The sequence below is a fragment of the Lampris incognitus genome, chromosome 3 (genome assembly GCF_029633865.1).
Source record: "Lampris incognitus isolate fLamInc1 chromosome 3, fLamInc1.hap2, whole genome shotgun sequence".
NCBI lineage: Eukaryota > Metazoa > Chordata > Actinopteri > Lampriformes > Lampridae > Lampris > Lampris incognitus.
In genome coordinates, this window is record NC_079213.1 from 79,225,332 (window position 1) to 79,251,542 (window position 26,211).

Sequence of the window (26,211 nt, forward strand, 5' to 3'; positions counted from 1 at the left end):
CAGGAGATTAATTGTCCCACACCTGTGCACACAGAATATGTGGAGCATTATCTACGTAGGATCATCGTTGTAAGAACTGTTTAAAATACTCTTGACGAAGGTCCAGAGGGACAAAACGTTAGTATGATCGATAAATTGTGATGCTGAACAAGAGCAGTGTACGGGAGCTTCCTTTTTTCTGTGGACAGAATTCCGTGAACTTAGATGAAGACATTTTGTCATCACCATGCCTTGTGACAAGCCAGAGAAAAAAGCTTTGCAGGCAGATGAAAAATGTTCAGGATTTAAGGCGAAATAAGTATCTAAAATGTATGACTTGAAAGGTAATTAAACAGTATAGGTTACAATATTGAAAAGTTTCCCTAGTACTCTTAACCATATTCTGTATGTGTGTACTTTTCATAGCAAAATACTGTTTACGTCTTCACCTATGTACACTTAGGCAATACTGGTTGTATGAAGTACGAGACTGACCTTTTTCCCATATATGTACAGTATTTTTTTTTTGTGGATTTTCCCCCCCCCTTTTTTTCCCCCAATTGTATGCGGCCAATTACCCCACTCTTCTGAGCCGTCCCGGTTTCTGCTCCACCCCCTCTGCCAATCCGGGGAGGGCTGCAGACTATAACATGCCTCCTCCGATACATGTGGAGTCACCAGCAGCATCTTTTCACCTGACAGTGAGGAGTTTCGCCAGATCATGCTATTCCCCCCAGTTCCCCCTCCCCCCTGAACAGGTGTCCCGACCAACCAGAGGAGGCACTAGTGCAGCGACCAGGACACATACCCACATCCGGCTTCCCACCCGCAGACACGGCCAATTGTGTCTGTAGGGACGCCTGACTGAGCCGGAGGTAACACAGGGATTCGAACCCGCGATCCCTGTGTTGGTAGGCAACAGAATAGAACGCCACACTACCCAGATGCATATGTACAGTATTTTTAACAATTTTAGCCTGACACTGAGGAATCTGATTATTTTTAGTCAGCCCTCCGTTTCTCCATGGACGTTCTCCATATGCACTTTGAGGTAGTCGTTCCTGGTGAACTTCTTATGGCACAGCTGGCACTCTGCCATGGGCCGGTTTGGGTTGTGTGTGAGTTTGTGTCTGCTAAGCATCTTCTTCAGGCTGAATGACAGGTCACAAACCTGTAGAATAGAGCAGACACAGTTTTAGTTGCCAAAACCTAGAGGCACATACCCTTTTACCCTGTCGACTTCTGATCTTGCATATGAAACGCATGATCACTATATGTTGTCATAACATCATGCAGAAGCTTTATCATGGGCTCAGTCAAAGAAACCTGGAGTGATTTGAAAGGCATATGAAAGGGGTGTTGGGGGCAGAAACGCACCCCCCCCCAGAAACAAGATGGAGTGTATTCAGCTTAATATCCATCTCAAATTAGGCATTTTACACGATACAAATGACTTCAACGTCCTCTATCAATCATGATAATCCGTCATTGGCTGGCATTCAGCTGCAGTTCAACACATCAGTTCAAGAATCGCAGCATGTCCTTTTCTCGCTCGGCTCAAGTTGCTGCTTTCAGGGCAGCCGACGTCAAGAGGTGCCTGAGTCTATGAGAGGGAAGGAGAGCTGTAGTTTCCTTCTTTGAATCACATCTGAGATTAACACACAAGTAAATTAATTATAATTAATATTCACTAGTCAAATATTCACCATTACACATCAGCACCTTAAAGACCTGCAATTCCAGGCCCAAAAATAACTTCTACCCAAGAGCTACCACTGAACTGAACTCAAAACACTGCCCCCCCCCCACCCACCCCAAACATCATCATAACACTCCCACCACAGGACTAACAACTGGACTAGAATTTCTATACAACGATGGAATGTGCAGCAACATCTGTAGATATCTGTATATATCGTGCAGTAATATTTTTATAAGGTGCAATAGCATTTGGTACAATGAGCAATATCAACTTCTGATATGCCACTTCTTTTTTATTACTTTTTTATTTATCTTTTTATCATTATTATCTGTATGGGCAGTTGTGTGTGTGTGTGTGTGTGTGTGTGTGTGTGTGTGTGTAATGTTAAATGAACTGTTTTAGGAGCTGCACAGCAAATTTCATTGTACAATAATGTGCAATGACAATAAAGGCATTCTAATTATAATTTAGTCATAATTTATAATTAAATATGTATAATTTCATTTATGTTGATTATTGGCAAAGAATAGAAGAAACAGTAGCTAGCAGGTTTTGAATCTACTCCGTCTCTGTCAGTCATTGGTGTTGCTGCTGTATTCACACAAACAACAAGGCAGATTATCAAACCTATTTGACCCAGATATAACTGGGTCAAATAGGTTTGACCCTGATTTAATCTTTTCATTCAACCTATCAAAACTAGAGAAAAAATCACCCACTAGTCTCTGATGAAATTTTGGTATCAATTTCTGTGCATTTCCAAACCAAACGACCCAATTTAAAACAGGTTTTCCAAGGCTTTTAAGTGTTAGATGCATCATAAAAGCTAGTATCTCCCACAAGCTACTACTTCTTGAAGTTAAGGGGTAATGTGGAAGTAATATGAACCTCACACTGTTGTGAGAGGGAGCACTTCATCAAACTATTTTGAAGGCTCTATAATAACCCCTCACCATTATCCACCTTTCTGGTACTAGCGATCGCAACTCCTACCCGATTCGACTGATTCATCTGCAGACCATTTGATTGGACACTCGCCTCTAGAGACTGACACGCAGAGTTCATACATGTGCCTATAATCTAGCTTCGATATCCAAGGTCCCTTGAGAAAATGCAAACAATTGTGGATTGTTATACCATGCACTGGCTTTAATATCCACGCAGCAGTAAATATAGTTTGATCTGAGAAGCGATCCAGTGTCAGGGAGATATTTTGACATTTACAGAGAGACACAAAGTGGCAGTGGTTGAAGGGACGACAGGGTCCCTGTCTCATCTTAATCCAGATGTTTCTTTTCTGTGCCTACAAATCTTTTAAAGCTCCTACGATACACGTAGCTGACCAGAGCTCTCTCTCTCTCTCTCTCTCTCTCTCTCTCTCTCTCTCTCTCTCTCTCTCTACATGCTTGTCTGGAAAACTGTCATGCAATTGTACACTCTTTTGTTTAAGCTAAATCACCCCCCCCCCAAAAAAACAAAAACAAAATAAAACCCACATGTTATTTCCATTATCTTGAATAGTTTAGGCTAGCGCTGCGTACATGAAAAAGTCTCTGGCAAAGCGAGAGAAAAAGAGAGTCGAGACTGATGTGGGATGTCACCAAGCGACACTTTTTGGAGCTGCTCCACTGACAGTGAATAGGATTCTGACTCTGTGGTCTTCCAGAGGACCCTGGGTGACTCTCTTGAGCTACGGGCACAGTTCCTGGTTTAGACTTCATGGCGATGCAATGACTTATTTTGGTGTAAAAGCTCACACTAATATTATGTGAATCCACAAAGTCGGCCTCGCACTCAATTGTCAATGGATCCTTTCCAAACTTGTCTTTTGATGATATTATAGATTTAAGAGCTGTATGGATACAAGCTTTTGGACACGCATGCCCGCGCAGGATTAGGGTTAGACCAGTGGTGATCTTTGCTTTAACAACAAGAAGAAAAGAAAAGAAAAAAAAAAAAAAAGATTTTCCAGAGGATTTAGGTATATCGAATCTGGTAACAAGAGCCCTAGGCCAGACAAACTCCTCATGTCAAACAGTTGAGAGGGTTTAGTAAAATTTGACTGGCTTTGGGAATCTTAAGACATTCTTACAACACAGTCATGGCTTTTTAAGCAAAATATCAGGGGCAGGGGAAACATGCTTTTAATTTCCAGGATAGATTACAGAATTCTGTGGCATGTGAAGAGACTTAAAAGTTTTCTGGTAGTTTTCTCATTTCTTGAACAACGGCGCGATCTTCTGCCGCGTGTGCTCTCTGAGAATAATTATTATTCCTGCAGCACTGTAAGCAGAGGGTAATTTCTGCCTCTGATCCTCTCAATGTGTTTACGTGAGATCAGCCCACTAGGCCCCTCCAGAGGAGCGAGATCGCTATCTGTCTCTTATTGAGTCCCCCCACCACATTTGGCCTAATGCCATAAGCTGCTGAAGCGCACACACACACACACATACAAACCACACAGACAAAAATATCCGGGAATCCATTGAAGAAAGACATTGTTGGTGCCAAGAATAGAGGATGCTGGACACTCACATCACACTGAAAAGGTTTCTCTCCTGTGTGGGTCCTCATATGCTCATCCAATCCTCTCTTCTGACTAAAGGCCTTGTTGCATTCGCTGCATTTATATGGCTTCTCCTGCAGGGATCGACAGACACACACAGAGTCTCAAGAGGGGAATATCATCTCTCAGAATACAGCAGGGCAACAGTTGAGACTATGCTTACCCACTTCTTACACATATGGACAAAACCTGGAGAAAAATATGTGTTCAAAATGTACCAAGGCACACACATGTGCAATGGTGCACATATGCGCACACATAAAAACACTCACACACACACAAGATATAGAATATGCACAGACCCACAAGCAACATGGGAAAACACCAAAACACAGTGAAACATTCCCTGAACACATCCATTTGCACACGCGCACATATGCATGCACGCACGTGCGCACACACACACACCTGCACACACACACACACACACACACACTCATATCCTCTATCTTCACACTCTGGTGCGCTCCCTGTGTGCTTATGAAGATATGAAACAAGAGACTGTACAGCCCCTGAAGTAAGGAGGAAATGACCGGCATAGGGGCCATCAGAAACACGTGGGTTCCTCTAAAGAGTAAGGAAAACACACCAGGAAAATCCCTTTGAACGTGTATCAGAGCCCTGGCACTCTGGGGCTGTAGAATATCACTCCTCCGTCTCCACACCTCATCAGTTTACCAGAAGAACATTTCCTCTGTGCCTTTCCCAAACCTGTCAGGCTGTCACTCAAAGGAACTATCTCACAGTGGGTGTGTTTTCCGAAAATCTGCAATGTGTGTGTGCGCGTGCGTGCGCGCGTGCGTTCATGTGTGTGTTTGTGTTCTTGTTCAGCTACATTTGCGAGAACGAATTTGAGTTTTTAACCATAAGACTGACGACATTTTTGCAGCGTGAGGACATTTTGGCTGGTTCTCACTTCATTAGGTGTCTATGTTAGGGTTAGGACTTTGGTTTAGGGTTAGTAATAGGATTAAGTCAACGTTAGGGTAAGGGTTAGTTAGGCACGTAGTCTTGAAGGCTAAGGTTAGGGTTAGGGCTAGGAGACAAATATAGTCATTGAGAGTCCTCACAAGTCACAAGTAAAGAATAACAAACGTGTGTGTGTGTGTGTGTGTGTGTGTGTGTGTGTGTGTGTGTGTGTGTGTGTGTGTGTGTGTGTGTGTGTGTGTGTGTGTGGACCGAACTTCTCAGGGTAGGTGTGTGTATGTGTGTGTGTGTGTGTGTGTGTGTGTGTGTGTGTGTGTGTGTGTGTGTGTGTGTATGTGTGTGGACTGAACTTCTCAGGGTAGGTGTGTGTGTGTGTGTGTGTGTGTGTGTGTGTGTGTGTGTGTGTGTGTGTGTGTGTGTGTGTGGACTGAACTTCTCAGGGTAGGTGTGTGTGAAAGTCTGAAGGGAAAAAGTGGTGACACTTGAAAGACTTGGTTTGCTTTAAGGGCAGCAAGACCCATAGAGATAGCGGGACTTAGGGAGTATGGTTCCTTTTTAGCCTGTCAGTCCTTGGGTAGCTGTTTTTGACAAGTCTGGCTGATAGCAAAGGGTCTACCCATTTAAAGCTTAGTTGTCATGGGAACAGGATAAATGCAGGAAGTAAGGGTCCTGGGAAAGCAGCTATCATGTGGGCGGGGCAAGGAGTGCCCAGCGACGCAGGACACAAAAGGAAGTAAAGATCAGGTCCATTGCATGTGTGTTCATGTGTGCGCGGGCATGTGTGCGAGGAGCTATAAAAAGTATGCAAGTATTTGTGTGTGTATCTGTGAGAGTAACGGAAAAAAGAAACACCCAGACAATCGTTGAGTTGTAAGTCAGTGGGAGACGTGTCTTTGGGAAGCAAAGAACGTATGAAAGCCTGTGTAATGTAAATTTCCAGTTTAATCTGCTGGTTTAACAGGGGTCACCTTCCCCAGTAAGGATTTCACTTTCCATCAGGGAAAAAGTGGTTCTCGAATAACGTACAAAAAAAAAACTATGAAAGGGTCAGTGTTCAAAGGTCAGAAAACACATGGATGGACTTAGGTGATGTGGTCTACCCAGAATGCCTCAATATGACCCTGGTAACATCGAACATCTGTACCTGGTGACCTTCCCTCATCAGCAGCTGTTCACTCTCTGACCTTTGGATGAGCCCTTCCTCTCAAACTGACCACTTTACAGCCAGCACATCGATGAATGCAAGCATCGACCCTTGCTTGTTTACTTCAAGGGGTCTCACGTTTCATGCCAAACATGCGGGTATTTCTAAGGCAGTATGGCTACAGGTTGTCACGTATCCTCCTTAATATCCTGGCGTGACATTAAATCAACAAAAACAAGCAATTCATATAGCTGGGTGGGATGGATTTCATCATCTAATGTCAGTATTATATCAATTTAACAATACCAAAGCTATGATAGCATACTAATACCAAATATCTTCCATTATATCTACCACAGTAACTTCGATCATAATGTTGACGACCATCCCTTTCTGGATTAAGTCGGAGAATATGAACCACAAATGAAAAAATATGTACCAGACAAATGACAAGAATGATTTGTTTCACTGCCAAAACAGAAAAACATGTTATTTTGCACATAAGGAGCCAGTTGAGTCAACGCGCTGACATTCATATCGCTCTGTCCCCATCCAAGAGATCAAAATGACATTAATAAAAGAATTCAGACCCGGGGAAATGTCAGCAGTGCTGAGCAGCATCATGAATGTGTCTCACTGCAGCCAGTGATGTAGTGTGTGGAACGAATGTGCATGCTACAAACACATCCATCTAAAATCTTCTGTACATTAAGGCTCAAGTGCGGCTCCTGCTGCCAAATGACATTTATTTTGCCCAACAGTGACTTCATCCGCCTCTGCTGTTTGTCACTTTTCAGCCCATATTTCAGAGCGATCACAGTGCTATGAGCAAAGGCAGATCTGGGAACATTAGGACCCAGCATCCGTCTAATGTAACAGTCTAATCAGCTACTCATTTGAGAATTGAACCTTCCTGTTTCTATGGAAAGGTTTCCGTCCAGGCCAGATATCTATGTTTTCAAGTAAAATCAAAACAATAAAGAGAGGGAGCATCATAAAAGAACCTCTTAAATTTATATTAAACTTTTTTGCTGACACTGCTCTGCTGTCAGTCATGTCCTGAGAGAGAGAGAGCGAGAGTGAGAGAGAAAGCAAGGGAAAGTGGGAGGGGCGGCAGAAATATATACCGAAAGAGAGCAAGAGAAAGAGGGAGAGAGCGAAATAGAGCGAGCGAGGGAGAGAGCGAAATAGAGCGAGCGAGAGAGAGCAAGAGAGAGAGAGAGCAAAAGAAATAGAGCGAGCGAGAGAGAGCAAGAGAGAGAGAGAGAGAGCGCGAAAGAAAACGAGGGAAAGTGTGGGGGGGGAATATATACCGAAAGAGAGCGTGAGAAAGAGGGGAAGAGCAAAAGAGAGAGAGAGAGAGAGAGAGAGAGAGAGAGAGAGAGAGAGAGAGAGAGAGAGAGAGAGAGAGAGAGAGAGAGAAGGGGAAGTGGCATTTTGCTGCTGAACTCTAATGGGTAAAGAAGGAGTGCTGGGACACGGGGTGTCAATGTCCCTTCCAGGGAAATGACCTCACAAGGATCAACACAGCCGTACCTTTTCTTTCTCCACCTGTTGACTCAGTTTACACCTACACGTTCAAGGCATCAACATAACGCCTTTTGTGTCCTCAAAATGTGGCGCTTCATCGCACAGTAAGTTTCCGTCTATAAATGAATCTGTCCTCCGCTTATCAAATGGTGAACTTCACATGATACTAACTTTATAATTTTCCCATGTGTCTGCATCCAAATACCTGTGCTTCTCTTTTGTGTCTATAGGCCTAATCAAGCTCTTGGTGAAAGAACTACAGGAGCAGCCGTGGTGTCCTCAAATTACATTTTGAGGAATCTGACTGTAGATACTTTCCTGCGCTAGATATTATAGAGATAGGATTTCATGGTCTAGGCAAAGTGTGAGGGTTTTCCTGAGAGTTTTCCAAAGTAAGAGCAAGAACAGAAAAGATGAGGAATAGCAGTTTAAACTGGATGATAAAGTTTCAGGGGCATCTGCACTTTAAATCCTATTTCCTTTCTTTCTATCATCACAATCCCCATCCTTCCTCTGTCATTCTTTCTCTTTCTTGTTCTCTCTCTCTCTCTCTCACTCTTTCTGACACACACACACACACACACACACACACACACACACCATATATAGAGTAGACATAGTGTGTAGTTAACACATACTTGGCTAAATCTATAAAGTACACAGTATGTATGTTTTTCTGGGAAATTTAATATAACTTATTAAATACACAGTAAATCATTCTGGGGTCACATGTGATTTTTTTTTTTTTGGAATAAAATAAAATAATTTTCCTGTGGGTACGGTCATCACAACTACCCAAATAGTGCTTGGAACAAAAACTGCACACTGACAAGAAGAAGAAGTGGGTTGAGCATGTGGCTGCAGAGCATGCTAGGACTTACACGGGTGTGGGTGCGGATGTGCATCTTCAGGCCATCGTTCTTGCTGAATGCTTTGTCACAATAGGGGCACTGGTATGGGCGCTCACCTAAGAGACAAAAAAAAATCTGTCAAAACACTGTGTACAAGACCATATCATTCCCAAACAAAGCTGACATCATAGCATACTGGATCATGTTATTCATATACAAAGCTGACGTCATGCAAGACAAGACTCTTTTATACACTTACAACACTAACATTACACCATGTAGTGTTTAAGAATTAAGACTCTTACAACCGAGAGGATGTACTCACACTTTCATCTCGGGAACATCATCTTAAACATTATTGAAACAATCCCTCCATGTACAGTAAATCTACTCATCGCACACGCAAACACAACATACACTGGTTTCTTTGTGCCCTGCTGATTGCTGATGTGACCTCTTGGAGAGATGGATGGATCTGTTGGCATTTGTTAGCTCTTTCCTGCCCCTTTCCAAAGCAATTTTTAACATGCTGGACCTCAAATACCATGGTTTGGGTACTGTTGGAGCAGACGTCTCTCTCTAGGAGCCTGATTCACCGTTACGATCACTTGAAAGGCAAACATCCAACATCTCAAACGAAGTCCTGAAAATCTGCAGCTTTCAATGGTACATAAATGAATACTGGCCCATAGTCTAGGAGCACATCTGAGGTTGTACAGCTGCAATGTGGCTTATCCCGGTTGGATCAAAAGCAGTCCAACCAACCAAGCTCCTGGAGATCCTATCTGAGCACACACCAACAATGGCAAAGAGGAATTGACAGGCTGTCAGTCAAACAGCCCTCCGACACGTGGATCTATTTACCCTTGAGCTGATCCACAGGCCAGATAGGAGCACCAGGGTTGATTACTAATCTATAGTAGGAATATGAGGTAAGCCACAGAACCACAATGAAACGAGAGTTTTAGAAAGAAAAATACAGTAAATTACTGACTAGGAAACAGACTGTGTCTAACAACTGCTAAATTCAATTTTTCCAACTGTATGTTCATTCAGGGACTTGGATTTTTTACTACTGCTGTCACACTATAGATAAACACATCTCAACAGTCAGGACCAAAGACAAAAATCAAACATAAAGCTTAGTTTACCTTGCCTCGTTTCTGGGGTAATGAAACAAGGGATTTTTAGACAGCAAATTACTCTCATCTGAATTAAGAACTACTCCTGCTAATGTAAATAGAACAGCTCCTGCGGGACGCCAGCAGGCAAATGCAATTTATAAAACATTGCCTAAAACAGATACAGATTACCTGCACGTTTGTGTCAGTTCTTGCAGTGTTGCAATGAAATTTCTCATCCATTTTGCAGTAGCGTAATCTCTCCAAAGTGCCTAATTGATCAAAAGGAGAGCAAGTAGCTTTATTGATAGGGGAGATGTTTTGCCCCTTTAAGTAATAAGGTTAATTACCTGTGTTTCCCTGGGATTCAAAATGCTAAGATGCTTATTAAATCAGAGATGACACACAGGGAGTCAGAGGAGGGATATCGCCAATCGCTTTTAAGAACATAACATTGTTAGAGAGAGATATAACTTCAGGTCTGTACAGTGAGTAAATGCCTACAATTTATCTGAACCTTGATGAAGATGAGTTTTTTTGTGAGGACTGATGTCTTTATCTGCCTTTTCTACAATCTAACTCCATTCAGAGTTATGGTAATGAAGGTTTCAAATCTGTCCGAGAGCATTTAACACAGATATTCTGACACTGTTCTGTTCGGATGGACCTCGTGTTTTTCAATGGAGAGCATCTAACATGGGTATGAGAAACGAATGTCGCTTTGGGACTGAAAAGGTAACATCCTAGTAACCTGAGGTCTGTAAGACTTAAACAAAAACTTCAATGGCGACCATGAGATTTATAGAAACCAAGTCTGGATCCAAGCCGCCATAAACCCCCACAAGAGGGCTTCCGAGGAACACAAAGTTGAGTGTTATAAAACCAACTAATGAAATGTGTTACCTCACGGCGGTGTGGAAAGGGTTAACGCGACATATGCAGAGAGTGATTACACAGTCTCCAACATGTGCGGGGGGCAGATCAGAATTCAAGTCCAAAATCCCCTCCTGCTCAATTTCAGCCTCTAGGAGGCCTTTTGTTGACAAACAGGGAAATCTGAATCCCAGATGTGTTTTGAGACAGTGGAGAGCAAATCTTACGTCTTGTGTAGCATGTGTGGTATCAGGTTAAGGTCCAGCACTAGCCCTGGGCTCTGGGGAAGGCATTAGTGTGCTAATAGCGCTGGAGCACAGTGTGCCAGTGTACTCTGTGGCTTGGATCGCATCCTTCCCAGGAGTTGGCGAGTGTCAGCTAATACATACTACAGACACCCACACCCTGTAAGCACAGGGGCTTACAATAAGTGCACACCAGTTCACCTACTTAACCTTCATATGCCTAGTTGCTGGTTATGGGTGTCTGCAAAATGACTAAAGTGCAAAATGCAGAGCACGGTGGGTGTGTAATCCATTTTCTAACAGTATATGTCTTTGATAAAGGCGGTTTGTAAAGTACAGATAGGCTTATCGTGCCAAATGCCAATGACGGTGCATAGCTCTTAACAGAGGATTTTCTGACACCCATCTCTGATACAACTAAACAACCTGCTGCTCAGAGTAAAAAGCAGTCCCCTCATAGTCTCCTCAAACACTGTCTCCTCCTTATTCAATACACTGTAGTGCACAACCCAGCCAAACAGCCTTTCGTGGGAAAGGAAACAAACAAATATCACTGAAGCAGCAACATCCAACTGTAACATTCATCTCTATTTGTCATGCAAGAGGCTTTGTGCCTGTTCTGCCGGGCTTTACTGAAACTAGAAACCATCCACTTATTCACCAGATTGAGGCAGATTGTTTGGGGATTATGAAGGGTGGCTGTAGCACCACTGAGCCTGGCTTTGTATGTGTGTGTATGTGGAGATGGTAACTGATTTAGCATGTGCTGAAACAGTACACCATCTATTTGACCCTGAGTGTCTCCCCCACCCCCTGCTGTGGCCCTCACACTCCTTGTCTGCTAATCGATCCGTTTGGCACCCCTTATGTGTAGTGTGTGTGTTTGTGTATGTGCACGCCTGTGTGTGTGTGCGTGTCTGGTTAGCAGATGGTGTGCTTTGTCGCCTGCCTGCCGCACAGCCTTCATGTTATGGAGAATGCTTTGTAGCTCCAGGCCCCGGTCTGAAAGACATTAGTGCTGTCCATCAGAAATTAATTCCTGGCTTCCTCCAGTCCGGCCAGACAGTGGCCCTCCATCGCCCCTCTTTCTCCACCCTGTGCCGCATGCCGACAGGGGCCACTGAGGTAACATGATATCAATGTGTTGAAGCCGATAAGAGATTGCCTTTGATCAGTCATGGAAACGCCCAACAACTTTTACACTTGACCTTTCCATTTAGGCCAGGGTCTCGGTAGATTTTTCTACTTCCTCAAACGATTCTCTTAAACTTGCCCATGTGAGGGAACCTGAATCAAACGGCACCACTCCCTGCCTGTCCCGCACATTCACCTTACCACACACGCAACGGATCTGAAGTCTGATCTGATGCACACATCTGACACATTTCTCAGAGCACAATCAACACCGCTCAAATTAACTGCCTAAAACCTGTAGTAGCCACCCCTCATCATAGGATCAGCAAGGCTTCACTCAATCCTTATTGGGATCTTACTGTACATGATCATTACAATAACAAAAACAAAAAAAATCCTCCTAAATAAACAGGTGATCCAGTGGGTTCTGCCAGGTGCACCCATGGAGTGGATTTGACTCTTGTGTTTTGTCCAGACACCACAAAATAGCAGCTGTAACACAATTCCACAGCAGGGGTGATGTCCTTCACTCATCATCTGCAGTCTAATAGATACACCCCTATTTCAGGTTCTGCTTCTATTAAGACATCTCAAGACATCAGCTTTTGGCCAATCTCTGCACTGCCTGCACAGACTAATAACACCAGAATCTGAATCTGTATCCTTAAAATTTTCCAGACTTCTGCAGAATCCATGTCTATGGTATATGTTTGACTGACAAGGTACCATATGATCCCTATATTTAACCAAACATTGCTGCCAGATAAATACTGGGTAATTTAAATCTTAAAACAACTGAATACAAAATTAAGCTGTTGCATGTCAGCTCATTAAGTTACAGGATTATTCTGTTATAGGGATTATTTGTGAGAGTCCAATAATGACATGTCCTATGATGTCAGTATGATACTGAGGCACTGCGTTCTGTCAACATTTCCTTTGGCACACAAGCCTGTATTTTCCATAACCCCACTTGTGCTTCTCACCACATCACATCATGGCACATCATGGAAAATTAAATCACATTGACCTATGATGTATGGTAGACAGTGTTTGTGCCAGTCCTATGCCAGATGATGGGGAAACACCCTTAGCTAACATAACTATTACATTGCTCTCGCCATGCTTCATGTTTTTTTTTTGACAAGTGTCACTTATCAATGCTGAAAGTAAATACAATTCACAAAGGGAAGGCTAGGCAACTCTCCCTGATGCCAGAAGGGTTTGACAGACGGTAAGTAGAGTATTCACACTGCACCACCTTTATTAGACATTTTGATCCTAGTCGGATGTTCGTCTGGTCAAAAATAATTGCTTTGACTCGATGAAGATTGAACTAGGACTGAAATATTGTCTAATAAAGGTGTTTGAGTTTTTACAGTGTGCAGACTCTACTCTGGCTATGCTGCGTTGTAATAGCCCCCCGTTTGTTGTGGGGTATGTATACTCAACTCATCAAGGCAGTTTTCCCCCCCCCTTTTTCTCCCCAATTACATTTGGCCAATTACCCTATTTCTCTGAGCCGTCCCAGTTGTTGCTCCACCCCCTCTGCCAATCCAGGGTGGGCTGCAGACTACCGCATGCCTCCTCTAATACATATGGAGTCACCAGCCGCTTCTTTTCACCTGACAGTGAGGAGTTTCGCCAGGGGGACATAGCACGTGGGAGGATCACGCTATTCCCCCCAGTTCCCCTTCCTCCCCAAACAGGTGCGCCAATCAACCAGAGGAGGTGCTACTGCAGCGACCAGGAAACAGACCCACATCCAGCTTCCCACGGCTAATTGTGTCTGTAGGGATGCCCGACCAAGCCGGAAGTAACATGGGGATTCAAACCAGGGATCCCCATGTTGGTAGGCAACGGAATAGACCACTATGCAACCCGGATGCCCATCAAGGCAGATTTGATAGATATGAAACAGCACTATGTCCAAGCAAAATCAAAAATCAAGACATGTGCAACACCTAAAATGTTCCCCGTATTTTTGTCTCTTGCTTTGTTTTCTCATCACTCTCTCTTCTTCTCTCACAGAAATCAGTGTTGTGGGCTGGTAAAATGATAGGGGGGAGGTGTCCAGGGAAGCCTCTAAAAGTGCTCTGTGTTTAGCAGGTAAATAACCACCACTGACTTTTCCCCGTGTGGCAGGAGGAAGACAAATAAGATAAAGCTTTTCTCTCACTCGTCCAGAGAAGCTGTCGATGTACAAGTCTTAAGCTCAGCTGGGGGCCCGCTTTAAGAGATTACTGACAGGAAAACCAGACATCTTAAAAGTCTTATTAACGCGTTGGGTGCATTTTAAGATGTGTGCACGTCACATTTCTAGCATAATTTCACGCATCCACATAAGTTACAATGGCAAGCTTTCTGACTTATTAAATTTGGTGGGGGGGGGGGGTCATATGTAACCAAATTACTGCCTCACGGTTGTTGAACAAGATAAGCCTTGTCAGGATAGTGGTTCAGGGAACAACTCACACTTTCACCAAACCTTATTTCTCCTCACACAAAAACACAACATACAAAACGTCCCGAGCTATAGAATTAAGGGACAGATTTACAGCCAGTCAGGGTCAGGGGTCATCCTGCTGGATGCTTTCTTGGAGTGGTCTTTTCTTTCCTCCATCCTTTCTTTCTTTGAGGTGTCCCCTTCGCTCCCACCCCTCCCCCTGCATTCCCCCACAGTCTGGGTCTTTTGTTTATTCTATATAAATACAATCAGAATGGGCTGTGTCGCACACTGGCACACATTCTCTCCATCCATCCCTCCGTCTTGTCAGTTTGTCTCTTTCACGTTAACATGCATGCAGGCAAACATGCACACGCGCAGCTCGCACACGTGAACGCTTACATACACGCACGGAAACACACAAATGCACAGGAGCACTCGCTCTATCCACATGCCCTCTCTACCATAAACACACACACACACACACACACCCAGATACAAAGACAGTTGTTGACAAGGTAGATCTTTTTACTACAGGCTTGTCAAGGGACGAATATTGCACAACCACACTTCGAAATTCAACCTTACTCCCTAAATTCATCGTTGCCGGAAAAAAAGGCTTAATATACAGAAATGTTGCTAGTTGTAAACTTGGAGTTGTCAGGGAACACCCATCATTTAATTTGGTGTGTTGAAATGAAAAGCTGATGCTGGGGACAATGACGATGACGATGACGCTGGCTGAAGTGAATTTAATGTAAAACACTGACTATATAAGTAAGCGGGATGGTAAATGATTTCGGGTTGTTAGAATGGTCACTAAGAGTGTGCTGGTAATGATGTGAAAGCTCTACTTGGATTCATTGGGTACATAAGCTCAAAGAAAATCCTAAACTCTACAGCTATGAACACATTCTTGAGATTAGGGGATTGGTAGAAGGAGTCTGCCATTGTCTGAAGAAGCTACTTAGCTTGAGAGGATTTCAGCTGGTGTATCTGTAGCGAGAAAAACAACAGTGGCCCGGAATGAGCGAGATTTTAACACCCCCCCCAAAAAAAAGCACACACGAACAAGGAAGCCAGCATGGATGACAAGGACAGAAAATGAGAGAGTGGGAAAAAGACAGAAGGAGACAGATAAAGTTGAAGTGGGAGTCACAGAAAAGAGGGGGACCACTAAGAGAAGGCAGAGAAACTAAGAGAAGGAGAGAGACCGCTCAGTAAAGGAAATCTGGAGGCCAAGAAGTCCATGTGTGGCCGTGCCAATTCTCTGCACCAGTCCTGTTGGTAAGGAAACACACAGGAATGTGTCGCTCTCCAGTTAAAGGCAGTTTAATGTACATCCAGGATGAAATGGGGGCGTTGGTACTGAATTGGCGTTGTCAATCTTGCAGATGTGACTTGGCGAGTCATATGCACGCTGTAGATCTTTTGCAAAGCCTGTGATGTTTAATGACAGTTGATGGTGGGTCAATTTGACAAAGCATCCAACTGAGGAGGCCCACTGACCTGTGTGGCTGCGGATGTGGACCCTTAGCGTGCCATTGCTGGCAAACTTCTGTCCACAGTACGGGCAGATCTTCTCCTTCTCCCCTGTGTGGGTCTGGGATGGAAATGATAAAAGGACATATGGTTTGTGTTAGGAAAAAACATTTGTAACATTCAGCCTCACATCCTTCCTACATTAGAGAATGCAATGTGATTGGCTGTAACGTAGAAATTCACTACCAAGAACATGATCAAGGATATTGAAATCATGCGTTCTCCACTCTTCAAACAACTAATACTAAAAAGATAAGATTTCGTTAGTCTAAGATGCATACGGCATAAAAGCAAACCCGATATCTAGAGGTTTTAAGGCATAAATGGGGTCTCAAGACCTTATTCCTAAACAGATCTCCCTCATTAGGTAAAGGACAAATGAGATTAGACTATGTCCCGTAAGGTGCCCCGGTCTGCTCTGCTAGTAGGAGTGCACATGTTGACTTTAAAGTGGCTCAGACGCACAATAATTGAGGCAGGATCAAAGAACAAAGAGGATGCAGATTTGCAGCTGAAGTGAAAACATAGGAGAACAAAGGCTAAGGTGCATTGTGTGTGTGTGTGTGTGTGTGTGTGTGTGTGTGTGTGTGTGTGTGTGCGTGTGTGCGTGTGTGTGTGTGCTTTTTTTTCTCTTCCTCTCCCCACCTCTTCCTCCCTGCCAACCCTCCCCCAATGCCTTCAACAGTCCAAAGTGTATGGACTCATACGGGGTGCATATGCACACCAGGGAGAGCATGTGGAAAGAGTGTGCTGTACCTTCCTTTTCTATTTTCTCTCTCTCTCTACCTCTACCTTTTCCCTTCATTCCCCTCCCCTCGCTCCTCTCCCTCTTTCGCTCTCTCGCTGTTGAAAGGTATGTTCTGAATTCTGCTCCCGGCCTGTTGTAAATTCCCCAGGATAAACAGCGGTATGAGAGGCTCAAACTCAGAGTGACAGTTTCAACAGCAGTACAACAATACAGTAACACCTCCTCTCTGGGCCCCCATCCTCCCCTTCATCACCCCCTGTGTCCCTCCAACACCTCTGGTCTTTGGTTACAAAAGCTCTGTGTGCACACACAAATACACACACACACACACACACACACACACACACACACACACACACACACACACACACACACACACCCATGCCTGCACACGAATAGGAACAGAGAAACATTCAAATACACACACACACACACACACACACACACACACACACACACACACACACAACCCCACATATACAAACACATGTGTCCCAGATGGTCTGGTATAGCGTTGTTTGGTTAGTTGTTTATACAAGAAGGAAGAACATCCTCAGTTTTCTGATTCCATAAAGGAGCAGGATAGCTTTACCCCCAAGCAACACAACCTTTTTCCCTGGGGAACATCATGTTCTGAAACATAACTGGAATTTATTGGCGGTTGGAGCTATTCATTAACAGTCCTTTTAAGCGAATGATCTATATGTATCATTGATTACTTGACAAACAACCCTATAATTTCATGCGTGCATACGCACCTCCAGCCCAGGATGAAGAGAGAGAACACCATCTTGTACAATGCAAGAATCACACGCATGCAAACACTTCCGGACATGCTAACACCTCCATCTCTCGTAACACCCATTCAGACTTGCCGTGGAGTTAAAATTTACTGTGTAATACAATACTGTTCTATACCAGCTCTTAAATGCACACCATTACTACAAAATGTCACCGAATGGAGTCAAGATCCACATCTGCAAATGACATTAACACCTGGAGAAAAATGAAACCCGGTGACAAGAATCAAATGATCCATTCTTTCTGGTAATATGCAGAAATGGAAAGAGATGACGAAGACTGTAGAGCACACTGCAAAAACTTAACCTGTTAAGAAGTATATTAATGCCATACTCAATTATAAAACACTTCAGTTTCACTAGTTTTTTAAGTATTTTCTGGAAACAAGTGTGTAATACTTTGAGGTATGGCAGACCAATCCACAAGTATTAAGAAAAGGACGATTGAATGGAGAACATTTTTTGAAATAAATTGCTTTGCATTGAAACCAAGTATAACTACCCCAACACAATGTCAGGTTTGTGACTTGTGTCAAGATTAAACAACAAATAAGTTACTTGTTAATATGGATATTCTTTTCCCATCAGTATCTGTCCCAGACCCTTCATCAGTCCATTCAGTCTCAGTGAGTTGTCTTCCTCTCTGCGACCTGACTTTGATCAAGGCCAGGCCTCTCAGCAGTCTCCGGTCTCTGTACACTAGTGAGATAGTTCATATGCCTGTCTTCAGTCCTACTGTTCTGAGGCAAACTCCAAGACATTTTCTTTTGCTGAGTGCCAAGAAACTGTTTGGTTTCAATCTTGATCCATAACCACACCGGACGTTGTCAGATTTAGGGCTCATAATCTGCAGTGGGATCTGTTTGGGGCTTTGAATCCCTGTGGAGCTAATGGACTAACTGTCATTTCTAATCTCCAAAGTGGGACTTGATTCTGGGCTTTGATTGGTAGCAATAGTGAAGGTGGACGTCTCGGCCGAGCTTGACAGTCCATTATATCAGCTTGTGCAACATATCAGCAAGCTACATCACTTTGCTGGAATAAGGAGTAACCGGGATAAAAAGAAGTGTATTTTAAGCTATGATAAACCATTTGACAGTGTATATGGTGGGGCTGTTGCTTCTTTTTCCTCTCTTTTACTTGCAATTAGGTACAACGCTGATGATGGAAATTCAGATCTGATATTGCAGTGGAAGGCTAGCAATTATTAGAAATTATAGAGGACAACCTGTAATCCGAAAGTCTCAAGTCCCCCCCTCCCCCATTTTCTCCCCAATTGCGCCTGGCCAATCACCCTGCTCTCCGAATCATCGCGGTCGCCGCCCCACCCCCTCTGCTGATTCGGAGAGGGCTGCAGACTACTACATGCCTCCTCCGATAAATGTGGAGTCGCCAGCCGCTTCTTTTCACCTGACAGTGAGGAATTTCGCCAGGGGGATGTAGCGCGTGGGAGGATCACGCTATTGCCCCAAGTCCCCCCCTGGACAGGTGCCCTGACCTGACCAGAGGAGGCGCTAGTGCAGTGACCAGGACACATCCCCACGTCCAGCTTCCCACCTGCAGACATGGCCAATTGTTTCTGTAGGGACGCCCGACCAAGCCAGAGGTAACGCAGGGATTCAAACCGGCAATCCCCATGTTGTTAGGCAACGGAATAGACTGCTATGCTACCCGGACGCCCCGAAGGTCTCAAGTTTAATCCCTGCAATAGGCATGTGTCTATTTGGAGACACTGAATGCCTAAGTATTCACTAAATTACACTATAAGTTACTCTACGAAAGTGTGTTTGCGAAATGATAATTTCATGATGATGCTGATTTTTATAGGCTGCAGTTTTATGTATGACTTGGTCTATGTAGTAAAAGACACTGCTCCGTTTAAAACACAGGATGGAGTGAAAATCATTTTGTTTGTCCATTGGCTTTATGTGCAACTGTGTGCTTTTTAAATGAATATGAATGGATTCCACCAGTTACTTTTGAACTCAGTCTTTTCGAGAAAATATTTGCCCAGCCGCCCTATCTCAGAGGGTTAGGTGCTATCACTGCAACCGAAAAACAGAGAGAGTCTGGTTTTAGCAGTTTTCATTCACCTTTTTGTGGCTCTTGAGGACAGATGGCGTGACAAAGGCCTTCTCACACAGGTCACACTTATACTTCTTATGACCATCATGCACCACCTGGATGTGGACGTTGAGTGTGTCCTTCCTCTTAAAGGTGGCATCACACTGGTCACACTTGAATGTCCGCTCACCTGCAGAAAGGATTAAAGTTCAGAACAGTTAAGAGCCACTTCCCAGCATTTATTATTGTGCCTCTAAATGCACAGCCATCATGCACAGCAAGAGGGAACCCAATTTCACCAGGGCAATTGCGTGGTCAGAACTACAAAGAGGGGTATTTCAGTGGCCCAGACAGTTCCAATGGCCCATAGACCATTTTGTGTTTTTTTTTCTTCTATCTTTTAACAAAAATCAGCCCTTATCCATGTAACAGCACCTCAAACTGAACATATCCCAGTGGAAGACAGCATGACAAATAGCTTGTCCATATGTACTGCCTGAATGGTGAATGGTTCTGTCTTTTTAAACAGTACAGAAAAAATGCCCTACTTTACAATTCATTCCTCTGAAATCATTTAAAACGCTAGACAGTGCCTAGACATTGAGTTACAGCACAACTCTCAGCTGTTCCCTTTCAGAGTGAACCGTGATGTTATTCTTCACGCTTCTGCTCTTTGCCTTCGTACAACCTAATCTATCGTGGAGAAGTACTTGTTTCCATTATACAGAGATCATTCAATTTCCATAGAGCAGTTTGGAGGGAGTGCGTGTGTTTGGCAGGGTCAGTGGCTGCAAGCTTGTGTTGACTCTACCCCTTAGCAAGGCCAGCGATGGTCAATACAATATAATGGCACACCAGTGGAAGCCTAGCTCCATTGTGATTTTAATCAAGCTGAAAAATTCACTTGCTTTATTATGAATGTGAAGGAAACCTTCGCTCCACACGCGCACGTGCACACTTAATGCAGGCTCATGCGCTAACTCACACAGACACACAAAACAGACACATGCAAACATGCTGAGGATCAATCTTGAGGTGTTTGTTTGGCCTTAAACAAAGGATTACCCATGAGACATTTGACCCAATTTAAAAGGGGCTTGGCGTGTTTCACCAATTCTAAAACAACAGCTTAATTTCATGTGAAAATGCTATGACAGCTGTGAATCATTTTCTCAATGTGGGGGCAAATGCGAGAGAAGTCATGCGGCCCACAAACATTACCTCACAAAGACGGATACAATCATTATCTGGCATATCCACTCTCTGTGCAATGAAATAGCCCGTTTTATTCTTCCTCCCTAACCCATTGTCGAGCACCTGATACATAACGCTCGTCCCGGTCCCATATAGCCCCAAATCCCAGTGATTTCACTGAACAGTTATCTGTCTCCTGAGACATGGGAAGGAAATGCCTCAAGCTTCATAATCTCTGTGTCATCAGTCTAAATTTGAAGACCAGGACTGGATCCTGCCAAGACTCACTGTCTATAGGCGCAGGGCTACAAAACCCTTAGTTCACCCCTGGATGTGGACACTCCAGCGCCAAAGTTTCTACCAGACCACAACACCCAGCTCACTGGTTAGACAAGGCCATTTGCAAAATGTATGAAGTCTACTCCGAGATGGAAAGGACAATTGGGGATTTGGTGTTTAATGCCGACTAAAATATGAGAGTTGATATCACTTGAATGCTTCTCAAATAAACATGTGCAAAGTGACCACACATCAAGGCTAGTTTCCTTAGAAAAAAAAATTTTTGGGATTATTACCTGCATTTCTTACAAGCATATCAAGAAACTTTGCAAGCTTTAAATTCTTTCGTGAGTTAATCAAATAGAAGAAATGTTATACTTAACTAATTCCCACTGGTTTTTGTGGTTTCAGATATGATCATATCAACATTGATCATAATACTAGTTTATTCTTTTAAATTGCTCCTCATTTATGTTATTTTCCTTTCTGTATTCCCTGCAGTTTCACTCAGATAAAATACATTACACTGAAATCAAAACTGCGGGAAAAATAAAACAGCATTAAGTATCTGTTCTTTGACCGTTTCTGAAACACAAGTATAATAGAATATGTCTAAATAATCCATTCATTATCCAAGCCACTTATCCTGCTCTCAGGGTCGCAGGGATGCTGGAGCCTATCCCAGCAGTCACTGGGTGGCAGGCGGGGAGACACCCTGGACAGGCTGCCAAGCCATCACAGGGCTATGTCTAAATAATACTAAAGAAAATTTGTAAGGCTTTACCTTTTGAGCACAGAAATATTTTTGGGTGTATTCATTTGTTGTTGGACGCAGCTATGAGCATATGATCAGACTTACTATTGTGGATGAGTAGGTGGCGCTGTAGAGAGAAAGGAGTGCGAAAGAGGGCCTTGCACTCCTCACACTGGAAAGGCCTCTCCTCCGAGTGAGTCTGCAAAAAGAGTTGATCAGAATCAGGTTCGGAGGGCAGGCTGCCCTTTCACAACACCAGTTTCCCCTTCTCCCACCATTGCTATCCCTCTATCACTCCCTTTATCCCAACCCTCTCCATATCTCCACCATATCTCGTCTTGAGCAGCAGGGAGAGTTGTGCCCTGTCTCTTGATGAAAGCTGTGATGTTGATGTGGAGAGGTTTACGCTGGGGTTAGGGCAAGGCTCCATTGCTGATTTAGTTTGTTGACTTGATGAAGACAAGTAGCTTGAGGGCTTAGGTTCAAAGTGCTTCTGTTTATCTGCCCACCCTCTCTGTCCCCCACCTGTCTGTCTGAATGACGCCCCACTCCCATAAGTAAACATGGGAGACCCCAGGGGTGGACACAGGCCAGAGACCCCACAGCAAACAGCCTCCAACGAGACCAGATTGATTACAGACAATCGCTAATGATACTACTGTAGCCTTGGAGTGTGTTTAGTTTTCATTTATTTGTCTAAATCAGCTCAAATTACCATCCGGTCCTCTGAGTCTGACGTCTAATGCGCCTTAATGCAATTACATAGTAATCTATCAATGAAATTGTAATTGCAGAAAAATAATATGCAAATAGAAATACTTCTGTTACAACACACGACTCACCTATATGTGAAGACATTTCTGAATCAATGACTATAATTGTGAACTAATAACTGTCGTGTTGGTAATCTTCGCTGCATGCCAGTGACTTAACACGGAGTGTATCATGCTCACCTTCTTATGATTCTTGTAGACATTACGGTGGGCAAACTCTTTGCCACAGAGCTTACATTTGTATGGTTTGTCCTCACTATGGATGATCTTGTGCGCAGTCACCTGGTCCAGACGCTTGAACGACCGATTGCAAATCTCACAGGTATACGGTCGCTTCTCTAACCAGGGAGAGATAGACAGAGAGAGATGCATTTAGGTGGTTATATGATACATTTTAAAAAAAATGGAATAAATTCTTTGAAGGTGATTTTTTTTCATTTTCTCACCAGAATGCGTGATCATGTGGCGCTTCAGCTGATTTGTAGAAATGAACTTCTTGTCACATGCGTGGCAGCCAAATATTTCATGTACCTTCATGGTAACAAATGCAGAAGAGAAGACGGCTCAGCTGACAATTTAAAAAAAAATTACAGATAATGTACATGTAGCATTTGAACACAAAATGTTTACGATAGCCAACTGACTTGTCTATAGACAGAAAAGCATTAAAGTGATGAAAAGTATGAATCTTTTCTCTCCTCTGAGCATAGTTCCAATAATTGCATATTTGATGGCTGCCTGGCCTCCTGTTCCAACAGCATATGCTAATGCTGAGCAGCTCTTCTTGTCGTGGCTGCTCCTGTAAGAGCTTGCTCAGCTAAAGGATGATAATGGCAGCTCTAAGCTTCTTTGTAGGAAACTTATTAGAGAAAGTTTAATTGCCCCTTTCTGAATATCCCTCTAAACGCTACATCATCTTTATTTTAAAATGGGAGAAAATCAATGGAAATCTTCTGCCAAAAATGTTTGATATCTACAAAAAACATTTTATGTTCAAGTATGCCCTAATTGTTCTCTAAACCTCTTCAAGAAACAATTCAACAGAATAAAATAAGTCATTCGCTGAACTCTATTGTTAATCTGACCAGAATAAAATGAATCCCATTGCCGTTTCACAACCTCAAGCTTTACTACTGTTTACAGTGAGGAGAACATTTCAAACTCAGACAAAGGTAAGCTAATACAATGGTAGATCTTTCTAAGAAAAATTTCTACCATCATGGGCCAGATAATGGTTATAACTGGCACGTAGATGCATAACGAGGTAATATAGGAAGACTGCATTGTCTTTTTTTTATATAGAGCAGAGATTTGAGATCAGAGAAAACTGACTCATAGACAGTCAAGCAGGTTAAATGATGCACTGCAGAACAATGTCACTGCTTCCAGGTGATTTGAAAAGATGAACACTTTGCAAGTGACTTCATGATGAAGGAGCTGACTGGGATGGATTAATGCCTGCTGATTAATCTAGCAGATAGATGTTGACAAGAGAAAATGAAAATCCAAACACCAGCTGGGGTCGGGATCATAAATAACAACCAATGGGACAAATGAGGCAAGAGCAGTTGCATGAGAACCCCGTGCCTGACAAAAAATGATTGTCCTGGTCTGAGGCAAGGAATGATAACTTTCAAAGTTAACTTATGATGAGAGTAACTTGCTACAGTGTACAGGATGGATCTTTGTCGTTAAGGTAACATTATTATGCTCTATCCACTCTCATTCTTCAAGTGTGTGGAAAAGAAAATGTATAAGAGGAAGAATCTAGACGCCAAGGTTGAATCCTTATTGTCTGTCCTCGGTGACTCTAAAGTTTCACAAGCCTGTAGGGATGAGCTTGTGAAATAAAAGCCACCCTTCCTCCTCTGTATCACACAGACTAAATTTGTAACAACTTCATCATAAAGACACCCTCCTGTTGAGAGGGAATACAGGCAGAGTGGAAGTGAGAGACTCAGGAAGAAGAGAGGGGCGTGAGATTACAAGGTTAGACAGGGTTACAGGAATTGAATAGACTATGATGGAAAATACTGTAAAGGAAGAACATTGAAAAGGAGACACAATTGGAAATGAGTCCAAGCTAAGAGACAGATTTGATATTAGAAACGGGGTTCTAGCTCCTCCCTGGCCCCTGACTGTGCAAGAAAGAATATAGATATCGATTCTTTTTTTTTCAAAAACACAAAAAGTACAAAATTACTAAAGCCTATTAAGTTATCTAAGATTGATTGCTAGGTAACAGGTAACATTGAGCTATAAATATGCATAGCAAACTAGGATCTTACCTTGCGATGTTCCTGTAAATTCAGCGAGGAAGAGCATTTTCTGTTGCATATGGTACATGTGAGTTTCCGCCGGGCACTTCCTGGAGGAAAAAACATTACCAGCCATGATCTATGGGATTCACAATGTGGTATAATACACATGTAATAGATGCAAGGATTCTACAGCCATGACTTTCTCTTATGACATTTCCATCACATCATTACCGTGAAACGTAAAAATGTAAAAATACCTCAGCCCTAATGAGGTCGATCACTAAGAGACAGTTTTCTGCCTCTGGGCTGCTCTGAAGTTTTACTGGACAATGAAATCTGTCTTCATTGGAGCCCCATAATGTGAACCTCAAACAATGTGAATATCTCCGACACCCTCCCTTCTGAATCACATGACTCACATCTGTCAAATCTGGGCCTGCATCACTTCCCTCTCGCCCACACACAAATACCCCTTCTGCTGACCACACCAGTAAAACATCAACCACAAACTTCAACTATTTGTCTTTGGACGGAAAATGCCCTAATGTTTGGTTAATATTCTGTCATGATGCCCAGATAAGGGTGTACTGACCACTCTCAGCCTAAATCCATTAGTCGTGATAGAAGTGCTTTTATCTAAAAGAGTGAGCTGACCCAGAGCATGCAGACTAGCACTTTTATTGAATTAGTAGTCCATGACATGTCTCACCATTGCAGGGCAGTTTAACTGATCTGGGTCAAATATTTATTATTTCAATGTTACATCTATTAATGGACTGTTAAATTCATTCCTAGAGCTTTGCAGAAAGAGCCATGCTCTAGGTTTGAATGTGTGTGTGTGTGTGTGTGTGTGTGTGTGTGTGTGTGTGTGTGTGTGTGTGTGTGTGTGTGTGTGTGTGTGTGTGTGTGTGTGTGTGTGTGTCTGAGAGGAAAATAGAGAGAGATAAAGGAAGAAAGAGAGATTCCAACCTGTGTGAACATTCCCTTTATGTTTCTTCAGAGCATCCTTGCTCTTGAATCTTTTGCCACAGCTCTCTGCCTTGCAGATGAATCTGGCGTCTCCTTTACAGGCTTCTTTATGCTGCTCAAAACTGTGCACACAGGATGAACAATTACTCGGGGGGGGGGGGGGGACGACAAAGGCTTTAAATTATAAATTATACACGGGTCCATGATGAATGCTGCTGAGCCCCCGATTTCTACATTGGTAAATTATGACACCTTAAGTGAAAGAGTTTGATCTAATTTGGAGCCACCCATACTTGGACATTTCCATAC

At 43.2% G+C, this 26,211-nt stretch overlaps 1 protein-coding gene across 1 annotated transcript in view; it reads right to left on the minus strand.

Annotated features, from left to right (window-relative positions):
* Positions 1-985: 985 nt before the first annotated feature.
* prdm5 (PR domain containing 5) overlaps positions 986-26,211 on the minus strand; it is a 33,000-nt gene continuing 7,774 nt past the window's right edge. Inside the window, exons 7-16 of the mRNA XM_056277953.1 lie at positions 25,903-26,024; positions 24,961-25,040; positions 23,119-23,203; positions 22,853-23,010; positions 22,005-22,098; positions 19,702-19,862; positions 16,028-16,121; positions 8,730-8,815; positions 4,217-4,321; positions 986-1,150 (exon numbers count right to left, since the gene is read on the minus strand). Of these exons, the coding sequence (XP_056133928.1) occupies positions 986-1,150; positions 4,217-4,321; positions 8,730-8,815; positions 16,028-16,121; positions 19,702-19,862; positions 22,005-22,098; positions 22,853-23,010; positions 23,119-23,203; positions 24,961-25,040; positions 25,903-26,024 (1,150 nt within the window). The remainder of the gene's footprint in view (positions 1,151-4,216; positions 4,322-8,729; positions 8,816-16,027; positions 16,122-19,701; positions 19,863-22,004; positions 22,099-22,852; positions 23,011-23,118; positions 23,204-24,960; positions 25,041-25,902; positions 26,025-26,211) is intronic.